Source organism: Etheostoma spectabile, chromosome 8 (genome assembly GCF_008692095.1).
Source record: "Etheostoma spectabile isolate EspeVRDwgs_2016 chromosome 8, UIUC_Espe_1.0, whole genome shotgun sequence".
Classification (NCBI taxonomy): Eukaryota; Metazoa; Chordata; class Actinopteri; order Perciformes; family Percidae; genus Etheostoma; species Etheostoma spectabile.
In genome coordinates, this window is record NC_045740.1 from 36,057,699 (window position 1) to 36,074,657 (window position 16,959).

At 40.4% G+C, this 16,959-nt stretch overlaps 3 protein-coding genes across 5 annotated transcripts in view; 2 read left to right on the forward strand and 1 right to left on the reverse strand.

Annotated features, from left to right (window-relative positions):
- Positions 1 to 731, reverse strand: part of ush1c (Usher syndrome 1C) — a 24,575-nt gene extending 23,844 nt beyond the window's left edge. Inside the window, exon 1 of one of the 2 annotated variants that reach the window (XM_032523246.1) lies at positions 611 to 731. In XM_032523246.1, coding sequence (XP_032379137.1) covers positions 611 to 646 — 36 coding nt within the window. In that variant the 5' untranslated portion in view covers positions 647 to 731. The remainder of the gene's footprint in view (positions 1 to 610) is intronic. The other variant, XM_032523245.1, reaches the window with a different exon arrangement.
- Positions 732 to 1,313: 582 nt separating this feature from the next.
- On the forward strand, positions 1,314 to 9,741 carry ccdc77 (coiled-coil domain containing 77). 2 transcript variants are annotated; one of them, XM_032523248.1, is made up of 12 exons: positions 1,314 to 1,439; positions 2,477 to 2,525; positions 3,430 to 3,616; positions 3,739 to 3,881; positions 5,791 to 5,887; positions 6,450 to 6,540; positions 6,750 to 6,841; positions 7,838 to 7,986; positions 8,201 to 8,462; positions 8,794 to 8,919; positions 9,054 to 9,206; positions 9,435 to 9,741. In XM_032523248.1, the coding sequence occupies exons 2-12, from the start codon at positions 2,491 to 2,493 to the stop codon at positions 9,579 to 9,581; spliced, it is 1,482 nt and encodes a 493-aa protein (XP_032379139.1). In that variant the 5' UTR covers positions 1,314 to 1,439; positions 2,477 to 2,490; the 3' UTR covers positions 9,582 to 9,741. The 2 variants fall into 2 exon arrangements, with proteins under 2 accessions (XP_032379139.1, XP_032379140.1); XM_032523249.1 differs by having other exon boundaries at positions 6,753 to 6,841.
- Positions 9,742 to 12,427: 2,686 nt separating this feature from the next.
- hdhd5 (haloacid dehalogenase like hydrolase domain containing 5) lies at positions 12,428 to 16,853 on the forward strand. The gene is given in 9 exon segments (XM_032523250.1): positions 12,428 to 12,778; positions 13,198 to 13,401; positions 13,498 to 13,610; positions 14,613 to 14,706; positions 14,785 to 14,818; positions 14,948 to 15,037; positions 15,040 to 15,121; positions 15,588 to 15,776; positions 15,868 to 16,853. Coding segments are annotated over 9 exon segments (1,338 nt in total). The 5' UTR covers positions 12,428 to 12,667; the 3' UTR covers positions 16,289 to 16,853.
- Positions 16,854 to 16,959: the final 106 nt, after the last annotated feature.

The window sequence follows — 16,959 nt, forward strand, 5'->3', positions numbered from 1 at the left end:
TAGTGTAATGTGTGGAGCCATATACCATGGCTCAAAATAACATTTATGTATGATGTTTACCTGAGCCAGAAAAGACATGGGACAAATACAAAAAGGACGTCCTTAGAATAGACATATAATTAACAAGAGAGCTGCTTACACCATCTCAAATAACAGTAAAACCAAATGAAAACCATTAAAATCAAATTAATGTTATACTTGACATGTTATTTCAGTTGGATGAAAACTCATTCATCTATTTACAACTCTAAGAGTTTTGTCTATTATTTACCCCAAGGGCTTTATAGTACCACTATTAGTGAGATATTATATTTGGACCGAGAAGCTTCTCTGCCATACAATTTCTAATTTCTTATGTGGACTAGACGTTTTTTTGATTTGCTCTTGGAAAATTATCCTTTTGAAAATACATTTTGAAAGTTTGAATTAAACTGTTTAGCTACTTTTTCGTGAGGCCGTCGAGCAGACACAGACAGCTAGTTATGTTAGCTTAACATCCCACTGAAAGAGACACCGGTGTAAGGTGACAACCAGGTAAGGAAAAAGCTTTTTGAAGGCTAGTTTGGGGAAATTTAATTAATTTCCGAAGAGGACAATGTCTGTATCTTACCTTGTGCCTAAATTCTCGAGCAACTTTCCGCTCCATCGTCGAGAGACAGTAGCCTGCCGACGTGAGATCCCAGTTTCAGTGACAGTTTGACAGGACTGGCCCAGGGTCACTGTACGTCAAGCTACTCGTTGTACAACTAGAGCTTCCGGTTAGGATTTTCATAGTAAGACATTAATATATAATATATAACAAAGATAAACATGGGGTAATGAATACGACCAAAGCGAACATTCAGAAAAGCATCACTTTGCAAGGCTTAGCTTACTATCGTGTGTATACTTCTTTTTTCTCCATACGCCAATTGTAGGCTTTTATTTTGAAGGTATCAACACGGTTTACCTTCTGTTTTTCAGCAAACTGTCGCCAGACGGTGCTTTACCTTTACCATCAATCATTTAGTTATTTAGCTGGAAGCTTACTTAAATTAGGAAATGTCCAAATATCTGCATTGAAGAAACACATTTAAGACACAAATGTTGGTGGACCAAAGGAGCGTTTTATCCATGGTGTTTTATTCAAAAAAATCTTGTTATGGAACATTATTAATGTTGGTTGACTCTTACTTGAAATGCAATAAAACTATAAACTACCCTTGCTGCCACATAACTGACATCATAACCTATGTGGTTATTGTCTTATTCATTATTTTATGACACTCACCAATTTAAACAGAAGCTTAGCCCGCCGCTGGAGGGCAAAATACATCAACTTCGCTACCGTTTCCCACGAAGAAGACGAGGAGGCGTCAACTTCCGGTTTTCAAAAGCTTGATAGCAACGAACAACATCGCTGTCCTGACCGAAGAGTTGTGTGTTTGGAAAGACTGCGGGTATGTAATATGTATTAGGACGCCAGACAAAAATGCCAGACATTTTTTTATTATTACTTTGTAGTTGTGTTACTATGCGCTTACTTTATTTTCGCTTACTCTGAAGTAGCCATTAATAACGTTAACGCATAGCTAGCTATCCAAAGAGACAAACGTTGTGGCGTATAACGTTAACTTAACGGAAATAGATATGCGCATTTTTTTTCTCATGGAGTACAACTTCAGTCTGTCCAACTCAGAAGAGTTGTTTCTTAACTGAATATGAAAGTGTTAAATATGTAGCGTTACTCTTAAGAATAACGTTAGTGGCTAGACTTTGCTTTCAAACGTCCCGCTCCCCCTCGCGCCCGACCATAGACTCTCTCTCTCTCCTCTCTCTCTCCTCTCTCTGCTGTCTGTCTGTTCTGTCTGTCTGTCGTCTGGGTCTGCTGTCGTCTGTCTGCGTCGTCTGTCTGTCGTCTCTCTCTCTCTCTCTCTCTCTCCTCTCTCTCTCGCTCTCTCTCTCTCCTCTCCCTCGTCTCTCTTCTCTATACTATACTTTTTGTCTGTACTCTCTGTCTCTCTCTCATCCCTCTATTATGGAGTCTTATAATAATCTTTTTTAACACGCCTTCTAACACTCAGGACTTATGTACATGTATGTATGTATGTATGTATGTGTGTGTATGTATATAATCTTACTCAGATAACGTTACACACTTGGAACTCTTCCCTTTGTACCTTAACTTTTACATTTTACAAACCCTTACCCTGTTCTAACTCTATAGCCCTAACGCCTCTTCAGGATTTTTGGCATATTGAAATGAGGCAACAGTCTTGGACCCTACTTTTGCTGTGAACATTTCAGTGTTAAGCTAATAATACTGATTTCTCACATGCGCCCTAAACTGACAACTCTGTGACCACAGTATCCACAGGTATATTCCCTCTATCTTTTGTCTGCGTGACCTCTTTTTAAAGAATTGGTTGACCTGCAACAAGAAACAACTGTTTTTGTTGTTGTATTGATTACAGGTGGTCACTCTTTTTTTTTCCAGTGTTGTGTGCTGGGATGGGATCTCCAACAAAAGATGCAACGCCACACAGGTAAGATCATGAAGTAAATGAGAGGACAGACGTGTGTGTGTGTGGCAAGAGACATGTTGCTGTAGCACGTAGTGTCAATAGTGAAAACGATGTCATGCTTTTAACCCTTGTGTTGTCCTCCCGGGTGCAAACTGAAAACACTTTTTTTAATCTTTCTTTTAAAGTTTCTTTAATATGTTTTTTCTTGCTTTATTCAGTGTTTTCCATGCTTTTTTCCCCCAGCTACCAGTGTATATATACCCCTTAAACCAACTTATTAACACCAGTTCTACAATTATTTTTTTCAAAATTCATGATCAATTAACCTCATTTAAATGATTTTATGCCTAATCTTTGAGTTAAAAAGCTGAAATTATGAAATAGTTTGACAATTAAGTTAAAATCCGAGGAAGACTTTTGTCAGAGTTCATAAGGAAATGTTTTTTAAACCATTTAAACTAGTTTTCTTTTCTCCAAATGCTGTGAAATATAATATAACATCCGGAATTCAATGATATTGCAAAGAATGTATTGAATCAACCGTGTGTTGGTGTTGTTTTTTTGCCAATTTGGTTAAAAGAAACCCTTTATTTTGAGTAGAAACTTTGAAAAATGGGTCAAGTTTGACCCCGGGGACAACAGGAGGGTTAACTATAATCTTTCTCAATGAAGCTTAGACCTATTTTGACAGTCTGGTCCCCCACGGTTACAGTACGTCTTATCCCACATTGATTTAGTCTCACTCCTTAAGTGGGTTTAAATGCCTGGGTAATCTTTCATTTTCATTTCATAGGATTTGCTGCAGACATGTACTGTACATGCACAGGATAAAATGTTATTTGCTATTATGTTAAAAGATACTGGAAGCCTTATAGTTGAGTCTTAGTGATATATTTATATATGTGTATTTTTTGAACTACTAAAGAGCCAACAATCGTACCCCTGGTCGAGAACCTGACTCCCCGCTTCCACCCATCCACGAGCGGCTGGCGTACCTGCGTCCCTCCAGGGAGCTGCTGGAGTTCTACAGGGAGAAGATCGCCCAGTTTGACGGAGAACACGAGGAGCTGCTGCAAATGCTGGAGAAGTACAGAGGCATCGCAGAGGGCCAGGTGAGATACAGCTAGGAGTTGTATGGGATTGCTTTATTTGTGTTGTTGCTTTTCAGGTATGCCGGTGTATATTCGCTTGTTTTAACATATCTTCTCTCTGTATCTTTTGAAAATCCTCTCAGCATAAACTACAGTGGGAGGTACGGCAGCGGGAGGGAGAGATTGCGGAGCTGCAAAGTGCTCTGAGTGACATGCAGGTCTACCTTTTCCAAGAGAGGGAACAGTCTCTCCGGCTTTACGCAGAAAATGACCGACTTAAGATCAGGTAGGTGCACGGTTTAAGAATCCATCCGATTTTTAGATAGAAGGAAAAACACGAAGTGTAATTAAAGAAATTCTTTACCTACAAAGTGATAATTTGTGTATATGAAGTATTCCTTTAATAACATTAGTTATGGCTGTTTTACATGCAGGTGTTCCATATCCCTGCTATTATGTATGTTTGATCACTGACAGGGTTAACTGGGACACTTAAATGGAATGGAGCCAGCATTAATGTTAGCTATGTTATAATGTTAGTTATTAAGGTTGCAAAGGGTCTGATCATTTACAATTTTCAATTCAAAAAGCGTACCTTATTTAACAGTGTACTTGGTTTTTGGTCAGATTAAACATTATTACTAGATCTTATAGCATGTTTTAGTTATAAGTATTCCCATTTAATTTAATTGTAACCATGCACTGCATTCAGCAGCGCACTCTTCCATCTGCTAGCATCCTATGGAATATTGGATTTAATATTTTTTATAACATTTCAGTGACCCAGCTGATATTAGCCTAATGCAAAGTACACAGTTCATAACACCTTCTGCTAGTTTTTGCCAGCTAGCTGTTACCATGTGGGATGTAGTTTGGTAGAGCATGCTATTGCCAGTTTAGGAGTTTTAATTAATCTATTCCATTCATTTTTTTATTGTATAACACTTATTTTAGAAACTAGTTGATCACTTTAAACCCTACTTTTGCTCACAGCCCACGTAGTCGACTCAGAAGTACCTTTCCCCATTATTTATCTTGCGAGCTAGCTAACTTGCCACATTTCACACTGTACGTATTTAAAAATACATATATATATATAGATTTATTTGGCAAATTAATGGATTATGTCTGTTAATGATATGGTAAATACATCCTGAGTAGATAACCTGTAATTTTCCATTTTATTTAAAATATTTACCATAAATTCCTGTTAATTCCAATGGAAAATAACCTCCTTGAATATTCCCAGAATTTTGCAACTCTAGTAGGTCTGCTGTGCTTTCCATTTCATTTTTATACTATCATATCATAACAAGAGCTATCTCAAGACACTTTACAGATAAAGTAGGTCTAGATCACTCTATGATTTACAAAGACCCAACAATTCCAATAATTCACCCAAGAGCAAGCAGCTAGTGCGACAGTGGCGAGGGGAAACTCGGCCGGACCCAGGCTCTTGGTAGGCGGTGTCTGACGGTGCCGGTTGGGGGTGTGATGAACAGTGGCAATAATAGTCACAATAAAGATAATGGTACTGTATATCTATATATGTGGCTTTATGTGAGTCAAAAAGTCAAAATGCCTGCCGTGAAAATACAAAAAGGCTAGATGTTAATATAAAAGGTTAGTGGTAGAGCTGAACAATATGGAGAAAATCAAATATCATGATATTTTTGACCAAATACCTCAATATCGATACAGCAACGATATTGTAGGGTTGACTATTGGTGCTTTCACAAAATATATACACAATGAGATTTTTGATAAATAATCATCAGTAATGTAGATATAATGGCTAAGTTGGAAAAGGCAAATAATATTATTATTATTACATTGCCATATTACGCTATCCAAAATCTAAGACAAGATATCTAGTCTCATATCACAACATCAATATGTAGCCCAGCCCTAGTTACTGGGCTATATGATTGGCTGCAATAGGACATACTCTATATTATTTTGGATTTATTTAAAGCCCATCCACATCCACATCCATTCACACTTGCCTGATTGGACCTCTTCACAAGCTAGGGAAGACATATACAGACTGTTATTGATTGAGGTCTAATCAGCCAAAGTAAAGGAAAACACTTTTGGGTGTGCATAGCCTTTAATATCTATCTTCGGTATTGATTCATTCTTTTTGCTTTGACTTCTATACATAAAACCATTTAACCTAAGTCTCTGCCGTACAGAGAGTTGGAGGACAGGAAGAAAATCCAGCACCTTCTTGCCCTGGTGGGTCCTGATGCAGGAGAGATCACATATTTCCACCGGGAACCTCCTCACAAGGTACCTATGTTTACTTCATCCTAGGCCTACCACAGCAGACGCTTGACTTGACAAACACAGGTGCAGTTATTTATTGTAATAAATGCTACATTGGCTGTAATGTGATTTAGTTACACCATTTTTTCCACCCAGAATATCTGCAGGGAAAAAGCTTGACTAGACATCAAATCATTACAATGTCATTTCCTGCATTTTAAAACACATTTTTGTTCTACAAATAAGCTGACAGGCTTATCACTTGTTATTTCTGACAATAAAATATGCTGTGAGAGAGCATATAAATTGGAATTTATTGTTTTCTGGTTGCTGCTTACCTGACCATGTGATTTTAGCTCTAGCTCCATCAGCAGCTCAAGATGTCTACAAAAACCTTTTCATGCACAGTCACATCTATGTCAATTTCAATACAATTGTTCTTTTGTTTGTGGATTAACAAAAAAAAAACGTGTATTACAATTTTTTTATTATACCTCATTACTGTCAATTCCGATTGTGCTAGCAAAAAAAGGCAAAGAGAAAATCACTGTTTTGAAGACTGGAACATGTGATGACTATGTTTCAGGTCACTGTCACACAGAGGAACGCCGAGTCTAGAGTGGAGGAAAATCTCAATCTCAGACCGACAAAGTTTAGACCTGCCGCGACCAGGAAAGGTTTGCAACTAATTAAGTCTTAATTTAATATTACTGAGATTTTGTCTACTAACTTAAAGATATAAATATGATTATCAATATGATTCTCAACTGTTGTGTTCTTTACAAACCTGTTATACGAACAGTAGTTGATCTTGTAATATTTTCTGTTCAGTGAAACTCAAACACAGGAAGCAGACTCTGCTGTTCTGATTTCATGTCTGTTCAAGCAGAGAGTAGCAGGAAAACCAAATCTGCAGACGGGGTAAATGGAGAGAGCCTGGAACAGTACAAGAACGATAACCAGACCTTGTTACTACAGGTAGGTCTATATTATATATTGGTATTCTATTCTATGTTATACATATAATAATAACTTTTATTTAAATAGCGCCTTTCAAGAAACCCAAGGACACCTTACACAATTACTGTGCCTTGGCTAAAGGAGGATGTAGGCTGTGATAAACAGGTGGTGTTTCAGGATTTTATTTTTTAAATATGGCCAGGGATGTAGCATTGCGGATATCTACAGGGAGGGTGTTCCAGAGGGATAGGAAACACTAATGAATGGGGAACGGAGAGCAGGCCAGCGTCTGAGGACCGCAGGTTTCTGGGTGGGGTGTATGGATGGAGGAAGTTGGAGAGAGGTACTGTGGGGCCAGGGCATGGAGGGGTCTGTATGTGAGAAGGAGGATTTTATATGTGATGCGGGACTTAATTGGGAGCCAGTGACGATGGATGAGGTTCGGGTTGATGTGCTGCCAGGTCTTGGTGTGGGAGAGGACCCTGGCGGCAGAGTTTTGGATATACTGAAGCCTGTCTAAGGTTTTGCTTGGGACCCCAGACAGGACTCCATTTTAGTAGTCCAAACGGGAGGTTTCTGCCACAGAGTCAGAGAGTGATCATATCATACACTAAGTTATACTATATACTATGTTATATTGCTGCGCTATACTATTGTCTACTGTACACTGTTATATTGTTCTGCTATACTACATGCTATATTATATATTATATTATATTCAATAATATATTATTACACCACTGCACCGTATACTGTCCAAATGCTCTTTTATAGTTAATGCTTTTGTTTATTATTTTCTATTTTAACTTTCTATACTTACATAAGTTTAATTAATACAGATGAGTTACTTGTTGTTTCTATTGTACTGCTGCCACAACCGAGTTTCCCCGCTGGGTAGTAATAAAGGTGTGTCTTGTTTTATAACAAGCGACTGAAACTTTTTTCCCTATTGCTGTCTCCACGGTTTTGGTGTGAGTTTACCAAGCTCTTATTTTTGTGGCCTAATGTTTCCAGGTGGAGGCTCTGCAGGCTCAGATGGAGGAACAGACCCGTCTGGCTAAAGAGCAGGTAGAGTCTCTGCTGGACGATCGACGGATCAAAGCAGAGGAGGCACAGGCACAGTGGCAGAGAGATCAGGAGCGAATCGCAGCTCTGACTGACAAGTGGGTCTGCTTTTTTTTTAAATTCATTCACCACTACTTTACTACTTTCAGCCGAGTATATTTTAGGAATGATGCACTTCTTTTGTGAACCACTGTTCGTGGCTTTGCTTTTCCTCTTTCTTGAATTATACTCATCAAGTTTGAATGATAACGAATACATTTACACCTTATTTCAATGTATAACTCGCACCTTCTCTTGCGTTTGACGCCTCAGGCTCGAGCGAACCCAAAACCTTCTGTATGAGAGCACCAGAGATTTCTTACAGCTGAAGTTTGACACACGGGCTCATGAGAAGAGCTGGATGGTGGAGAAGGACCGGCTGCTGAGGGAGCTGGACTCCTGCCACAACCGCCTGAGGAAGACTGGGTCCGCCGGTGCCGAGCTGGGCCGAGCGTGGCAGCCCAGCAGCAGCACAGCCCTGCTCCTCCCCCGGCCTCAGCCAGAGTCACAGCACGCACACAAGGAGGAGCTAAAAGTAAAACTTGTTTTTTGTTTATTTATTTTTCTAAAAGAAAAACTTTAAAAGAAAATTTCCCTGTGATGGCCTCTAACTCACCCAGTAAGGGCATCCGTCCCATGTTGGCTGAGTCCTGCAGCAGCCTGGGTTCAAATCTGACCTGTGGCCCTTTGCTGCATGTCACCCCCCATCTCCCTTTCATGTCTATCAACTATAATAAAGGGGGGGAAAAAATAAATGTTCCCTGCTAACTTATCCCTTTTGTAAATAAATGTAAATATCAAAGCTCTTGTTGTTTTGGGGTGTCTGTTAGAGTTTTTACCTTATTTCAAATAATCTTTGTCATTAGGCAATGCAGGAGGATCTGAAGCAAGCACATCGGCTGGCAGAGATGTACAGGGAGCAGTGTATTACACTGGAGACAGAACTGTCCCAAATCCGAGAGGAAGGGGACGTGGGCAGGGAAATATTTAAGGTACAAGGGTTGGACCGATGCTCATGTCTGTAAAAATCCTCATACACGTCTCTAATCGATTGTTCACATTTGATGGCATCCCCAAGTTTCTTGTTGCTGATATTTTTGTCTTACCTCAATCTTGATGTGTGCAGGATCGTTCAGACAAAATGGCCAAGCGTCTTCAGCTGATGACTCAGCGTTATGAAGCGCTGGAGAAGAGGAGGACCATGGAGGTGGAGGGCTTCAAGACAGACCTGAAGCATCTCAGACAGAAGTTCAAAGATGTAGAAAAACAACTCCTCAAGGTAAAAAGGCTGGTCGACTTGTGTCTTAATCAGGTGTAAATTATTTTGTGATTTCGCCACAACAACAAGGGGGTTTTGAGCTCAATTTTTAAATCATGAACACAGAAAATATGGTGTCAACAGAAAATTAAGTTATTTCATAATTGTCGCCTCCAGCCTTGCATACTGCTGATGAAGTTTAGTTGCATTTATCCTGTTAAACTGGTCTACACGTATCCACTGTTTCAGGCTACTCTAAATATCGGGCCCAACCAGGACTTAGCCATTCTGCATGAGGTACGTCAGACCAACGGCAGGACAAAGAAGGTTCAGGGGGAGCTGATGGCACTGAAGGCTAAGATCTATGGACTGGAAAACGAGCTGAGATTTAGCTGAGGACTGGACTGTGGTGTCTACAGTGTCTGCCATAGAAGACAATCTATGTGAGGTTTAACTCAGTCGTGTATGTTTGTGTTACTTATTTCTGAAACTTAGAGTGAATGTTATTTCTATTTTGTACTTTGGATTAATAAAAATGTTTTGCTACAGTGATTTTTAATTAATGAGCACCCACAGTTCTTTGCCAAATGACTACTGCACACAGCCATATGCTTCTTCACAGCCAACATCTGGAGTTGTCATTGCAGGAAAAGCACAGGTGTTACTAATAATAATATTAACAATGGATCTGTTCTATTCAAGTGTCTCACTAATCCCTGACAGTGTGCACAATACTAGGCAGGACCCCTTAAACAAGCATCTACATGCTTAATTTAATGATCACTAATTAGGATGTCTAGTAAATACTTATTACCGCTCCAGTTACAATTTCCCTTCATGGTACTAACTACAAGTAATTACGTGTGTTACCTATACATTTATTACCTAACAATCAAAGCTGATTAAATTAAGTTGGGTGGCCCTTCTGGCCAGAGGTTGCTCAGTCCACAGGGACTTGGCTTGGGAGTCAGGTCCACTTCAAGTCCCTGTACGGACAGCAGAGATGGGAAAAGTACTCACTTTCCGTACTTAAGTAGAAGTACAGATACTTGTGTTAAAAAATACTCTGGTAAAAGTCAAAGTACTGATTAAACTTCTTTACTCAAGTAAAAGTAACAAAGTACAGGCTTGGAAATTTACTTAAAGTATAAAAGTAAAAGTAGCCTTAGAATGACAACAATATTTTTTGCAAAGCTACCTGGAGCACACAAATGTTACTAGAGAGACGCTGAGGAACTTCAGTGGACATGGAGGGTACGTCTTTATATGGCAATGGCTACATTTTAAATGGATGTCTGCCAATAGGCCTAAAACATAACATATATGATTATTATTATGACAGACACTGGGACTCCAGGTTAATAAGATTCTGACTCATTAGCAAGATATGAATTCAGTTGTTATCTGTAAGAATTCACAGATCCAGTTTCTATTTTTAATCTCCCCCCTAACATGTAAATGAATCTACATGTATGTGCGTGTGCTCAAATATGGCTTCTGAAAGAAAATAAGGATTAAATATGAATAAACAAACTGACATTAATGAGGAAGTTCCCCAGCACATTGGCCAGGAGTCTTTCTTGATGCCTACTGTTTACATCTCTTTCAGATAAGGTCGAGGATGATGGAATGTATTGCTGCTTGTCTGCCCTTTTTTCTTCATTTTCAATCATGTTGCCATCCATACTACTATGTGCTAACGTTAGCGCCATCCATACTACTATGTGCTAACGTTAGCGCCATCCATACTACTATGTGCTAACGTTAGCGCCATCAGCCTCAATGATTTACTGTGAATGAATGCTGAATCTGTTGAGTTATCTTAGTCGTGCGTCAAATGCAACGTACAGTAGATATATTCCCATCCATTTAGATTGAATATGGTATTGATGACATAAACAATAATAACAAAAACTCCAGTGAAATGATGTGAAAGTTGAGGACTAGATTAGGACTGGAAAGCTGATTCTGGTTTCCAACTTGGCCCCAGGTGTATCTGTTAAAACAGACGGAGACAACTTCTCTCTAGCTAAGGTTCCATCCACTTGTCAATTGAATTACAGAATCTGAAGTTTGGTAAAAAAAAAAAAAAAAAAAAAAACTCATGCGAATAGAGCTGGTGAAAGTGTTGATGCTTCATGAAGACCAACGTGTAACCCAGCTAACATGTGAAGACCACACCAAAACCACGAGCTAACAGGTGAAGAGCACACCAAACCCACTAGCTAACTTACTTTAAATGTGCAAGAACTATAGTCCAGTAACAGGCTTAAGTGAACTGACAACATGAGTTATACAACTTACAGTTCTCAAAGACTCACACACACAATCTCAGCTGGTTATCCTCCGGACAGCTTGTCTCTTTTTCTTTTCTCTCACTTTTTTCTCCGTGTGGCGCGCGCACCCGCTCGCGGTGTGTGGCGCGTGTCCGCGCTATTCTCCGATAAGACGACCACTTGTACAAAACTAAAGTAACGAGCCAATTTTGTAAAATGTAAGGAGTAGAAAGTACCGATATTTGTGTTAAAATGTAAGGAGTAGAAGTAAAAAGTCGCCACAAAAATAAGTAGTAAAGTAAAGTAAAAATATCAGAAAAATCTACTTGAGTACAGTAACGAAGTATTTGTACTCCGTTACTTCCCATCTCTGACGGACAGAGTATGGATTGTGGACTTGTAGCTAGAGAGTTGCCAGTTAACCTTCTGGGCACTGCTGAGGTGCCCTTGAGCAAGCACAGAACCCCCCCCAACTGCTTGGTGAGCCTCAAATGGGCTGTCCATTAGTGCATGTGTTTCTGTTTGTGCACGTGTGCATGCATTTCCGGCCTATATATATAGATATATTATATTATATATAATTTGCCCCCTAGGGGTCAAAAAAGTATCTCTTCTTCTAGTATGTTCACAAATGTAGAAACATTTGTGAAAGTTTTAGAGTTTATCAAATATATATTGTCCTAGTAAACTAATCTTAGAAATATACATAAAGACATCTTGTTTTGTTAATTAATAAAAGAACAATCCCGAATTATGTCACATTTACAATAAAAATAAATGTCACATGACTTTATTACTTTATTAATATTACTACATTACACTCAAAACTGTATGGTGACATCTTACAAAAAGTCTAAATTGTGGTTTGCATGTAATTTTGCAGTTAAGTTTCAATTGTAAAGTGGGTGATTCACTTTCATTTCTACATAAACTCCAATCATAAAACAAGCTGTACATGTACAGTGTTTCCGTTGGACAACCGGTTGTGCGCATGCTCATTCATTGTCATTAGAGGTTGCTGTTTTGTGGACTGAATGGCAGCTAAGTCACTGGCAGCAATGAGGAGATAGCGCAGAGTTCAGTATTGACCCACTGAAATACCATGACCCATTTTTTCAGCCGTAAGTAGACAGTTACCGTTAGCTCAGCTAAAGCTAGCTTAGCTCTTGTTTATCCGCCGCCTTTTACACACAAGTGGCCGGAGAAATGCAGAGAATACGGTCTTTGAAAACCGGTTGGCAGCTACTGAAATCAAGCTGTGAGGCAGCAGCAAAACAAGTAAACACCTCGTCTTCGACCTCACGAAATTACAGCCATGTAAGTAGGTGTTTCTTTGCACACTTTATTGAAACTTTAAAAAAAACGGCATGCACTTTTTTTGGCTTTTAACATGTTAAAAGACAAAAAACTGTCATAGCTGGTTGTAGCGTTACTTTGAAAAAAGAAATGTAACGCGAGGAAAGAAGTGAACGCCACGTTGAAGCTAACGTTAATGACAGCGCACGCGGAGTATTTATTATTACTGTGGTGTGTGGCGCACACATTTACAACCTCAGTTATTACTGTCTTATTTATCCAGTTCACTCATCAATGAGTTATCAACTCCGGTAAAACTGTGGTGTGGAAGTTACATACTATGGGAGCAAAGTCTCACGAGATTATGACGAGGGCTCAGCGTATACTGTCACAGCAAGTTAATGAACAACAAATGCCTCCACTCTCATCTTCCTTTTCAGGGCTCCGGCTCCTTCGGGCTCCTCTTTGACATTGATGGGGTGCTGGTGCGGGGCAGGACCCCGATCCCTGCAGCCAAGCAGTGCTTCAAGGACCTGGTGGACCGCAAAGGGAAATACAAGGTGCCTGTGGTGTTTGTCACCAATGCTGGGAACTGCATGAGGCAGGCCAAAGCTGAGCATCTGTCACATCTGCTCGAGGTGGAGGTAAACTGAACACTTATATCATCATGAAATCATAGTTAAGTGTCTTCCTGTCATGTGTGGATTTTTTTTGCTCTTGACATCAGTCTTTATTCTCAGGTTTCTCCAGACCAGGTGATGCTGTCCCACAGTCCTTTGCGAATGTTTACCCAGTTCCACAAAATGCGTGTGCTGGTGTCGGGACAGGGTCCCGTGGAGGAGGTCGCTCACAAGTATCCTGTCTTAAATCAGGGGCTGCGAGTTTCTGCAACCCCTCTGGATGTGGAACTTAAAAGTGTGTGTGTTCTGTTTATTCGGTGCATTTTTGTTAATTTCCCACTTTGTTATCAGCATTCAATCTTTGTTCCCTTTGCTGCCTGACGTCTCAGTGAGGTTCTTTTTACGAATTCCTGCTTTAAATTTATTTACCATTCGGGATTGGCGGGAGTATTTTTTTCTTTTTCTTATGTGTGGTATGTCATTCATTTAAAGTGCTCATATTATGCTTTTTGGCTTTTCCCCTTTTCTTCATTGTTATACAGTATATATTATATATCTTTTTGTGCATGTTATAGGTTTACAAAGTGAAAAAGCCCAAAGTCCACCCCAAAGGGACTAAAGGCCGTTTTATGCTTCTGCGTCAAATCAACGTCGTACCCCCCCCCCCCCGCAGACTCCTCTGCGTCTACGCCAGACCCTGCGCCGTAGCCTGACATGCATCTTTAGAAAAAATGTATACATTGCAGCGTGAACTCAGAATTATGACTTTATTCACAGAATTATGACTTTAAACTCCGAATTCTGAGATTAAAGTCAGAAGTCTGATAATGAAGTCAGAATCTGAGTTAAAAGTCAGAATTCTGAGATTAAAGTCAGAACTCAAATACATTTTCACCCGTGGCCCTAATCTTCTTCTGTGCTTCTCGGCCGTGGCTAGGTAGTGTTGCAATCCCCCGACTCATTTCCTGGTTCTCCTTCTCCATAAACAACATGAAATCAAGGAGAGGGTTAACTCTTCCTAGTAAAGATTTCCCACCTTGGTCACAAAGCGCAGGGGAGACAATGAATGAGCTAACTCCTGCCACTCTATATATATGGAAAGTTATACCCTAGGAAACAAATAATAGAATGAAACCAATCCCCATTGTGATTCTTTTGTCTGACAGACATATTGTCTTCATATGTGTTTTGCTGTAACCTTTCCACACCTTTGTTTAACTTTAACCTACCTTCAGCCTGGGCTTTCAGAATGTTGTTACTGTAGACATGCTCAGGGAAGCATATCCTCTTCTGGATGTCGTAGATCACAACAGAAGGCCCAAAGACAGTGTAAGTAGTATAAATAATGAAGCCTGTTTATGTTCAGTTACGGACGAGTCATAACCAATTGTGTATAATGTCTCACAGATTCCCCCCACCAAAGGCTTATGGCCGATAGACGGTATGTTTCCTCACATAGTCACTATTGTAACGATAAGTGTAATGCTTAAGAATTGATTAACAGTTTATAAAGAACACAGGTATGGCTGTCTTTTATGTTATTTCCGTCTTTACCTGTCTGTCCCTACAGCTGTCATCTTATTTGGTGAACCAATCAGATGGGAGACCAACCTCCAGCTTATCCTTGATGTGTTTCCTGACAAATGGAGCCCAGACATGCCTGGAGTTCCATGCGGTACCCTCACATCCCAGTCCTGGCCTGTAACATGGACCTGCTGTGGATGGCCGAGGCAAAGAATCCCAGGTACTGTGTGTGTGTGTGTGGGGTGTGTGTTTGTGTTTTGTGTGTGTTTTGGGGTGTGTGTGTGTGTGTGTGTGTGTGTGTGTTTGTTTGTTTTGGTGTGTGTGGTGTGGTGTGTGGTGTGGTGTGTGTGTGTGTTGGCACATGAGGGCTTAAAAGAATACACACATTAGAACGTATATATCACACCCAGCAACATTATCAAAGGTTGTGTATGTCACTTTACCACAGTGTTTTGTATTTACATTTTTATATTCCCAACTATATATTCAAATATTTGTTCTTGTATTTTATCCCATTATTATTTCATGTATATTGTATGTACAGTATGTATGTATATATATATTGTATCCTAGTATTTCCTTTATATTTATATTTTGTGCTGTGTGACTGATTTTGCTGTTGTAACACTGTAGTTTCCCATTTTATTGTATGTGTATCTATTATACTGAATGTCCCTGTCTCATAGGTTTGGTCACGGTATGTTCCTGGTGAGCTTAGAGAGCCTCTTTAAGAAGGTCACTGGCTATGAGCTGAAGTACGAGGCTCTGATCGGCAAACCCAGTGTGGTGACTTACAACTACGCTGAGCTGCTGATTAGACAGCAGGCTGAGAGACTTGGCTGGACCACACCTGTGAAGAGGCTGTATGCTATAGGGTGAGTGAGGTCTTGTCGCTCAAGAATTGTCCTTTGAAACTTTGAAATAAAAGCCCATTTTAATGTGTTGACACTTCATCTCTTTTTATAGTGATAACCCCATGGCTGACGTATACGGCGCCAACCTCTACAACCACTACCTTCAGGCTTCTCAGCGCACCAAGGCCCAGATGCAGGCTAAGAGTCGCGGAGGAGGTGTAGATCCCTCGGCAGAAGCTGCTGTCGCGCCAAAAATGACATCAGCCGAACTAGGAGGAGCGACGGCTGAGTATGGGGCGGAGGAGGACCTCCCCGAGGGCTGCAGCTCCATCCTGGTGTGCACAGGGGTGTACAGCAGAGACCAGCAGGAGCTGCCCTCGGACCCAGCGCACACTGTCACCGAGCAGCACATCTTCCACGGTCACAGGGACTTCCGCTTTGACCCCAGCCTCACGCAGCCGTCCTTCGTGGTGGAGGATGTGAAGGAGGCGGTGGAGCTGGTGTTTCAACAAGAAGGCTGGCCTCTAGAGTAGGACGGTAAGTGGCTCTCAAACTCCGGCTTCATCCCCCAGCCGTCCATTAAACAGCTCTAACGATCATTAACCGGTAGTTACAGAAGCTTGATGAGTTTATTTTCTAATCGATGCCACTGATGTAGCTGTTTCAGGGGCTTGTTCTTAGAGATTTGTAATAAAGTGCCATAGAATCAGCTGCAAAAAACAATATGTAGTTTTAACACTAATAATAAGAAGCCAAGTTTATCAAGTGGGGGAAGTGTCCTTTCTTGCCTTTGTGCGACACAATCTACAGTCTGCTTTCTCTTGTTTAAAGGTGCACTAAGCGCTATCACACGTTTTTTACGCTACAACATTTTTTGTCACATATATCAAACATCTCCTCACTATCTGCTAGCTGCCTGTCCCCAGAAACACTGTAAAAAAACAATCCCCTCACTATCTGCTACTGCCTGTCTTTCCAGAACACACTGTACAAATGGCGTCTCTGGTAGACGCCCGTTTCTACAAAACAAAACTGTGCCACCTGCACACGAAGCGTAACACAGTGTTCCAAACGTTCCTGCCAATAACCGACAAGAAGATTTTGGGTGTGGGATGGGTGGGGGGGTTAGTGTGCTAAGAACGGAAGGGAGGGAGGTGACTGGATGAAGAAGGGAGGGCGAGCGAGCTGGTTTGTGTTCATCCTT